General features: G+C 40.8%; 1 protein-coding gene across 1 annotated transcript in view; it reads left to right on the top strand.

Annotated features, from left to right (window-relative positions):
- anos1b (anosmin 1b) overlaps positions 1-9938 on the top strand; it is a 48215-nt gene continuing 38277 nt past the window's right edge. Inside the window, exon 1 of the mRNA XM_086089348.1 lies at positions 1-318. Within this exon, the coding sequence (XP_085945474.1) occupies positions 142-318 (177 nt within the window). The 5' untranslated portion in view covers positions 1-141. The remainder of the gene's footprint in view (positions 319-9938) is intronic.

The following is a 9938-nucleotide window of genomic DNA, read 5'->3' as shown; positions in this document are numbered from 1 at the left end:
TGTCCACGAGGAGCTCCCTCGCTGCTAGCTGGCACTGGCAGCCACTTACCACTCGAAGAGATAACGGCAGCGCGAAGAGCTAGACAAGCGAACTTCCCACTTACAATTTAATCATTCCAATTCCTATTCTTCCCCGGTGTCATGTCAGTTCGTCGGGTGATCTTGGTGGTCTTGTGCGCTGTCCTCGCAGAGACGCGCGCTCGCCGGAGTTCAGCGGAGCAGGAGGATGTTGAGGAGAAGATGAACAGCGCCAGATGCACCTCCAGGTGTCTCACCTTGCACATGACCCAGATTACTGCTGCATTCAGACACGTCCAGGTCAGTTGATGATCAGTATTTCATTTCCTGATCAATTATTCTATCTATCTATCTATCTATCTATCTATCTATCTATCTATCTATCTATCTATCTATCTATCTATCTATCTATCTATCTATCTATCTATCTATCTATCTATCTATCTATCTATCTATCTATCTATCTATCTATCTATCTATCTATCTATCTATCTTCTACTAAAATCCATAGTTGCAAGTTAGTATATTGACTAGTGCTATTTTATATTTTATATGAATAATTGTTTGGGATCTTGATTTAGTTATTTGCTGCTAAAGTGGTTTCACTGAGATCTTTTGTCATCTTGTATAATTGTTGACCATGCAGTTAGTTCTTAGTGGTGTATTTGAAGTTTTTATTTATGTTTGTAGCTAACAAAATGAGTCACTTTTCAAATTTCTGTCCCATGTACTGCATCCTTAGTTCTATGGAATGCTAGATTTACAGGGACGTTAGGACATTACCAAGTTTGAAAAGCCACTTATCGTTAACAACTTCAACATGTGCATGGTGTGTAGTGGGTGGGAAAGTCATTAACCACAAAGTTCAGCCCTAATGGCTGTAATGGTGGGGTGGGGGCACATGTTGACGTATTGTATAAAACCACGGTTTGGTCTGGTCTTCCTCCCTTCAGAATAGACTCTCACCACCTGTGCCATGGGTAATGATAGTGGCCCCTATATGACTCTCTTCCAGTAAGGTGTGTGTGTTTGTGCTGGGAATGGAGGTGTGAGAAAGGGAACACTTTATGAAGTGGAGTGCAGTAGTCAGATGCCCAACATGAAAAAGCCAAGTAACGCTGCCTGTGTGAGTTTGTTTGCTGTTTTTAGCTGATGCCCATAATGTGCTTTGACCACCAGGATTTCCTCACTTTGTCTGCAACAATACGCCACAAGCCTTGCAGAACTTTGTTTACAGTTTGTCTACTGAACTCTGCGGTGCAGTCTGCAGCAAACTGTCCACTGCTGTGTGAAATCATGCCACGTTTTCTCTATACGCTGTATTTATCCTCTGTCATTTCACTTGGGTGTCTTCTGAGTGCGTGCATTTATCCATCCACTGCCCTCAAATATTCCGCCATGGAAATAACGTGATGTTCATGTCATGCACAAAATCCCCCAATGCTGAGACATATTTTACATGTTACCAAGGGTGATATAGTCCTGCTTTATTAACTATAATTACGAAGATATATGAGCTTTGAGTAACACGTTAAGTATATATTATATTTGGCGGTTCACATCTGAGGGTGATGACTAGATAAGTGTGTAAATTATGATCCGTCGATGTGTGCAGTCTCAACATGCTGAGTAAACTACTTAGTAGGGATGGACGATAATGCCAGTTTCAAACAATACGTTAAACTAATAATTTAGAAAGCCCGATGTCGATAACCGATAAGTAAGCTGATAATTGTTTGCAAAATTAACTTGAATATATATATATATAATTTTGAGTCCTACAATAACATGCACAAATACATTGAAACATTGTGTAAAGCACCATGAAGCTGAATTTTATTGATATCTCTGCTTCAAAGACAACCTGTAACTCATTTTGAGTTTGCCAAAACAAAACAGTCATGTTATAAAAATGCAACAAAAAACTGCGAGAGTAACATTTTGGGGTACACAGTAAAGAAAGCCCACACTGGCGACTGCCATGTCGCCATGATGCGTCTTCTGTGAACACGAAGTCACGCGCATTATGACATCACATATATGCGACACTATCATAGGAGAGGGGAGGGGTTGAGGAGTTGGGCACAACTTGAGCCACAACCACAACAGATGGACCAACGTGGCATGTCTATCTTTTATCGGCGGATTTCTCAGGTTTATCTGTATGATGTCAAATTGGTTGATAATTGCTGATAATTATCGGCCACCAATATTAGCCTTTATCCCTACTACTTGGGTTAGGGTTAGGGTCATACAGAAAGTAGCGATTGAGAGAATTATGTTACGTTCAGCTGAAAATATCACGACGCTACGCTGGCGGGCGTGTTTGTTCGCGAGGTTCTCAAATGGGATTTGTTTTACTCAGCGCCGCAATGGAGAAAAAGGACGGATTTTTGCTTCGGTAGGTGGTGCTAACTTTATTGTAGTATTGCTAGCTTGCTTCACACTTCGACAATTAAACAAACAAAATCACCAAGTAAGCCAACATCCACACTTCTTCCTCCAAGCAATCTCTTTTTTGGCCCGGTCGCCGTACACGTAGCTCGCCGTGTTGTACAGCTCCGGGTGTTTGCAAACTGCGACGATTAAGCTATCCTCCATTGCTTTGCTACACATTCTGCAACCGCTTCCTGTGTTTTGTCTGTGACGTTTTTGGTGATGTGGACTATCTCGACACCTATTGGCTGTCGCTGATGCAATGGCGTCAAAAGTTCATTTCAACCAACGCCGGCGAAATGGGCGAAGTAGCAAAATGATTGCGCCCCCCCCGTGCGAAGTACATTGACTACAATGCAATTGCGCTGCCGTAAACACCTCCCCGACTGTTGGTCTGAACGTAGCATTAGGGGGTTGTTTCAGGCACAGCCCACTGCAAAATCAAATTTTGGCTTTTGCCTCAGCAACCTCTCAGCTTCCATTTATGCACTATGCTTGTCTATTGATTGACAGGCAGGTAAGCTCTCAAGAGCATGACGTGCTTGAACGTATTATTTTTCCAGATGTTTAGTCTGTACCAAATTAGAATGAATCTCAAACTTATATCAAACAAGGAAACAGTCCTTCTTGCAGCAACAACCTGGTGAGCAAAATACCAGTGAAGCTTTTGTAAGTCGCCAACTGACAGAAGGGTTTATTAGTTTCAAGATTACACCCTGACTTAATGACCATAGCATTTGAAAGACAAACACTTTTGATAACATCACCAGAAAGTCTAACAATCGCAGGAGAAAATGGAATTTTTCTTATCCTCCTCTGTTACCACACGACTCAAACACACATTCTTCCTCTGGCTTTCTGTTGGTGAACCCTGTGTTTGTGGCTCGCTCAAGTGTGTGTGGCTAGAGGCTAGCCAATAGAATGTGAATCCCGGCACCTCTCCTTCAGTCGCCTCTCTGGATTTTCCAATACTTTTTCTAGTATGGTGTCATACCTTAATTTTAGCCCTTTTGTCTGTGTGTGTCACAATTCCAAATTCTCCCTCCATGTGCATTCCTTCAACAACTCTCACAAATAAAACATCAGCCTCGTCTGCATAGTTGGATCTTTTTTCATACGCAGTAGATTAGACTGTGTGAAACACTCGTTGGTCTGTTGTGCTGATGGCTGGATGGGCTGAGCGAAGGCCGAGAACCAGTACGAGTGAATGAACCGCCTGTCTTAAGGGAGAACCTTCATGTATACCTATATGTGTGTACGTGAGTGCCAGTTTGTCTGCGGTAGGTAATCAGACCAGAGGTCGTTCCACCAACCAGTCATGCTCTGAAAAAGACCAGTGACAACGGTAAGGTCGGGTTGCACTGGTTCATGCTCAGTCAGACGAGAAGGCAGGCTGGAGAGAGATAGTAATTGAGGCAGGTAGCTACCAGCAGACAGGTGCTTTTGTCTCTCTGTCAGTCTATCACATCTCAAGAGAAAATCTATACTCCTGTATCAGTTATTTATCGGACTAATTGATCTCTTTTTGGCACATTTCCAATGGGTTACCAATGGAAAGTGTTATAGTGCCTAAAAGATAATGCTAAACATGTAGTCCACTGATTGATCAATAGAACAGTATTAAAACAACAGTAACACATGGTAATTCATACAACACTTGGACGTGTTTGACTCCTGTCTGAGTTGTTTGATTGGTGTGAGTGCTCCGTGCTTTGCTCGAGCTTGGTGCACTTTCCTGGCCCCGTAGCTGTTGGAAGAGTTGGAGATAGCCTGGCACGATAGGCCATGCATAAGCACATCAACAGGTGCTTAAAGGGGGAGTTTGCAGTTTGAAAAAAAAAACTCCACTGTCATTAAACTGTCATTATAAGCTGACAGTAAGTAGTACATCATAAAAATGACCTGCGGAAAAAATAAAAATCAGCCACCTTCTGGCTCCATCTTGTACCTTCTAACCTGATTTCGAAGCCCGAGCAAAAACAACCAGTTTGAGACAAAGCTTGAATGACGAGGTGTCAACTATTTGCACTTGCGGGTACATGGCCACAGTCTTGCACACTTGTTAGCTTGGGCTTCAGGAGCATTGCTATAGCTAATGTGAAATCTCCACCTCCAAATAAAAAAAAGAAGAAGCCCATTGCTCATTTGCCAACAACTGGGCATTTGACTAGCAACATAGCAAGCATAAAAAAAGGTGAACATATAATTTGCCTTTCGAGGTGGAGGGAGCTCAGACCGCTCAGACAAATTACCATCAAAAGTGATCAATTTCAAACATTCTATTATACATCTCACTGCCTCAAATGTATATTAAAAACATCCCACATTTGTAACCTTCAATTTAAATCCAAGAGGAGCTTTCTATCAAAAGTAGGAGCTATGACCAAAGCACTCCACTGTACCCTAAATCGGAAAATTCCAGAATTACCATTCCAAATAGGATTAAGCTATTTTTCTGCATGTAAATAAAATATTCAACAATATTTGAAACTTGGGTTATGTAGAGTAATTGACTGTACTATATAAAGTGATTTACATAAAAAGGGAATAATGTTATTCCCCCAGGTGAACCAGAGTATCAAGGCGCAACATTAAACATGATCACACAAATCCAGGAATCAAATAGGAGATTTTAAAAAGAACAAGATCCTGACAAGGAATTAAAAATACTTGTAAACTTCCGGTTCTTTTATCTTGAATCCTCGCTATATTAAAAATAACAACCAGGAGACTGCATATTCTCAGTTGAACTATTTACTGGATGCCAGAAAGATCGAGTGCACAGCTGTGGAGCCTTATCTGCTGAGTGCGGAAGAAGGTCTGCTCTATCCAAAATGGTCTCTACTCTTATACTGTCTTGGCTGCCCACCCACACGGGGGATGGCTCAGCCTAGCTCATGACTTCGGGTCATTGTCTTGCTGCAAGATGGCCCATTCTCAGTCTCAGGTCTATTGCAGACCCCAACAGGTTCTCTTCCACGATCGCCCAGTATTTGGCACCAACCATCTTCCCTTCTACTCGCACTATCTTCCGTGTCCCGGCACAAGAAAAGAACCACCAGAGCATGATTCTCCCACCACAATGTTTGACCGCGGGCATGGTGTATTGAGGCTGACGGGCAGTGTAGTTCTTACGCCAAACCTAGCATTTGAAATGTAGGCCAAAAAGTTAAATTTTGGTCTCATCTGACCAGAGCACCTTCTTCCACTTGTAAACGGTGTCTCCTACATGGCTCCTGGCGAACTGCAGACGTGACTTCTTGTGGCTCGCTTTTAGAAATAGTTTTCTTCTTGCCACCCTTCCATGCAGGCTAGTTTTGTGCAGTACCCGGCTGATTGTTGTTCTATGGACAGATTCCACTACCTCTGCTGTGGATCTTTGCAGTTCATTTAGAGCAGAGGTGGGCAAACTCAGACCTCGAGGGTCTGAGTCCTGCAGGTTTATTAAGTCTTCCTCTTCAAACCCAAGCTGATTCCAACCAACAGGACAGTTATCAGGCTTATGCAGAGCTTGCTGATAAGGTGATCATATATCAGTGATGGTTGTTCATCTCTGTGTGCCCTGCGATTGGCTAGCAACCAGTTCAGGGTGTACCCTGCCTACTGCACAAAGCCAGCTGGGATAGGCTCCAGCAGCCCAGCGACCCTTTTGAGTAATAAGCGGTTAAGAAAATGAATGGATGGATTTTACAACAATATACTCTATTATTTATTTACAGGAATTTACTGTCAACTTTAGTTGACAGTATACTCCTGTAATTTAGAATACAAGAAACACTTGTAAACTAGATTACAGTGAATTGCTGTTTTCTTTAAAAAATAAATACAAGTAAATACAGTGAGTAACTCTAATTTATATACAGTAAATATTTGTTTAAAATAATACAGTAATATACTGTAATTCATTTTCACAGTAATTAAATTATATTTTACAGGCATTAGCTGGCAACTTTTTTGCCAGTTATTTCTTGTAAATTCTACAGTCAATTTGTTACAGTATAGTTTACCATTTTTGAGAATTTGGCAGACCGTGTTGCGCCTCATTGGGTGTTTCCGGCACACCTGACAATTTGGTGACCAAAAGTAGACTATAATTCAGACCAGTTTAAAGCAGGTCTAAATTATGGCGCAGGGGGGCTTATGTGATTTCTATAGATTTGATCAAGGCACAGGCATTCTGAGCTCTGTGGACAAGTGTGGCGGATGTCATTTCATTTGTAAATTCTCCTTTATATCTGCATGCGTCTCGGAGAAATACCAAAAGAAAGAAATTAAACACTTGTTGGAATGCTTTGTATTTCCGTAGTGGCCCTGCAAAAATCCAATCACCAAAGTACACACACATATAGGAAAATTAGGGCTTCTGTCAGGAAAGATTAGACCTCAATTTAAGCTTTTTGGGAAGAACTTCTGGTGAGTGGAGGTTAGTCATGATACATTTACAACCATTGGGGCACATACACTCCCACATGGTGTGGTGGTGTTTGTCTCTGGTCATATGGGATTGATTAGCAGAGTTAATGCCTCATGTTAAATAGACTTTCTACCGCACCTCACCACAAACAGTAACCACAACACCCACATGCACTCTAGCTTTCCTTGTCTCTGGCACACACACATTTTATTGATGCATGTGGCCCAAGTGTGATTTATATCTCAGTCTTGTTTCAAACACAGCTGTACATGTGCAAGATGAATGTGCACAACTTTAAGTGTGTTTTTTGTGCTTTTTTTGTCAATGTTTTCTTGCCGGAAAGGTTTTTACACATAAAGACTTTTAATGTGGTTACACCTGATATTCAGATAGGTAAAGGAGTCCTTTATTGTGAGGTCCCAAGATTCATGCCCAGTGTAAATCTAGCGTAATGTGCAACTGTGTACATGGGTGGAGATATCTTTCTTTTGTTTTTTTGCTAAACTACTACAGGAAGAGAATGTTGGCCCCGTTTGTGCACCGTTGTGGAAGGGAATACAGCTGACTCCCGGCCAATCAAAGCAGTTCCCTTCATTAATTCATTTAAATTCAGCTGAGAGAGGCATATTGGGTATTGTATTATCTGATAGCTTAAGTTAGTCTTCTGACATTTACCACCAAATATTTTGAATATTAATGTTTATCATCAATGTAAAAAGTGTAAATGTGAGAAAAGTCTCAGATTTCCTGAGCTAAATAAAATCCTTCTTGATGATTATTATCTATCAAGTGAATCATCCCAACACTATTACTCTAATTGATAGGAACATGAATTCATCATTTAATAGTTTACCATTTCAATAGGTCAGCTCTGCGACACATTGAGGAAGAACACTGTCGTTACCTTAGCACAACATTACTACAGCACATATCCAGACACCCAGAATCCTAATGTGAGTTTGTTTGTACTTAAGTGTTGGTGTTGTGGTGTCATTTTGGGATTGTTGAGTTTTTCCTTTTGGATATGGACATGTGACGCCATGACGTGAGCAATTCTCAGTTTTTCCAGTAGTTATGGGTAACCATGTAGTTAATGTTATGGCATGTCTATGATTAACTCTGCTGTAGACTACCGACCTGCGTAGTAGTAGTAGTATAAATCAGTCTTAAGCTTTATGATTAAAGTCACACATTACTTAACGCCATTCTGTGCATACCTCTCTGTGTGAATGTGTATGCATTAAATTTAGAAGAATATAATTGATGTAGATGAAACCTCAAACAGACCCAATGCTCAGTGTCGGGCTGCCATCTGCCTCAGCTGGTTTGGTTGAGTTAAAATGGCAGAGGAGAGATACAGTAGGTACAAAGACAGCGACAGAGGGAATAGGAGCGGAATTAACTGACAAACCAGCAAAAAAAGTCTTTAACCCTTACACACTGTTCAGGTCAAATTTGACCTGTTTTCACATAGCCGTAAACATACCCTAGATGTCATGGGCTCAGCCTGAAATTACATTTTTTTGAATTTCACAAGCGTCAGAAGGTAGTTCAACTGATTAGTTTGATCAGATTTTGCTAATAATAGACGTGCATGCCATCTGGCATTTAACAAAATATTTTGTAATAATTCTAACCAAGGGAAGCATACAAAGACAAAAAAAAATATTGGTCCAAGTACCAACCCCTGCGGAACGCCATGATTAAGTTTTATGCGCATTGTCTTTGTTACCGATACTTACAAACTGAAAATGACCTGACAAGTATGATTTATTCATTTCAAGGCAGTTCCTTTAATACCAATGTCATCGTCTGAAGTCTGTGAAAGTGTGTGACAGTTAAATGTGTCAAAGGCTGCGCGAAGGTCAAAGAATGAAGATGAGGCATTTGTCAGATCATTCTTTCACTAGCGCTGACTCACTACTATGACACATTCTAAATCCAGATGGAAAGTCCTCCAATAAAATTGTTGTTTTGCAAAAAGTAAAAAAAAAAGTCATGTAATGGTTGGAAAACTGAAATTTCTGGAGAATCTTGGACATGAACAAAAGATCGGATCACGGTCTATAGTTGACTGCGACATCCTTATCAAGAAGAGGTTTGATTTATATCAGCATCTATTACTGTGTGTATTGGTTAGGGAAAGAAAATATGCCAGAGGTAAGTCAGTGGTCAGTAAGAGAGAAAAGAACCAGTGTTAAAAAGATTAAGAGAATGGATGTTTTTGTATTGCCTCTTCAAAAATCTGGAGATATTTAACTCTCCTCTTCATTGTCGTCAACTGTTTGATTGGAATATCTACAGTATTTGATCATGATTGAGCTCAAGCCATATTGCCCCCCCCCCCCCCCCCCCACACACTTGGTGTTAATGTGAGACTGGAAGGACACAGCATGGGGGTAAATAGTGCACTAAAGGTAGAGAGAGTAACAGATAGACTGGGACACAGTCTTTACTGTATTTGGATTAGGAACAGTCGGGAAAAAAAGGATACATTATGATGATTGTCTTGGATCACTTCAAAGACAAGAAGACAGTTGCACATTAAACCACAAGTGTTCATGCCATCCTGACTGAGCATCACAGAGAACTTGATTGATAGAATTCCAGCGTGCAGATCTGTGCAGAGTTTAAAAGCCTCCCTAATACAAGGTCGACTACATTCATCTGGCACCACTACAATGGCATTCTGTGAAATGAAAGGAATTTCAAACTGAAGCCAAAAGCACTAAAAGCAGTGAGTTGTTTTGTTCCATCATAAACTCAATTCTGAGGGAATACAATAGGATGGTGACACTACTACTGTCATGTTATGGAGGAAAACTTTTGTGAAATGCAGGTGACTCATTCACAGATTATGGAATGTGTGACAAGTCAAAAAATCAACCCAGTTAGTTTGGCGTCTGATGGTTTATGTTCATTATTTGAGAAAAAAATATGTACACTTGAATATCTACCAGATTACCAGCCTTTATATAGCAACAAGGTCATATTACAGTACTGCTGCTTCTTCAGCATTCTTCCTGCCCCTGTTATGCCAGCCACAGAAATTTTGTATGGTAGTCACGTC

The sequence above is a fragment of the Leptonotus elevatus genome, chromosome 11 (genome assembly GCF_054856555.1).
Source record: "Leptonotus elevatus isolate MCC_2025b chromosome 11, RoL_Lele_1.0, whole genome shotgun sequence".
In the NCBI taxonomy this organism is placed as follows: Eukaryota; Metazoa; Chordata; class Actinopteri; order Syngnathiformes; family Syngnathidae; genus Leptonotus; species Leptonotus elevatus.
Note: the sequence above shows the minus strand (reverse complement) of the source record. Positions and strands in the feature narration are given on the sequence as shown.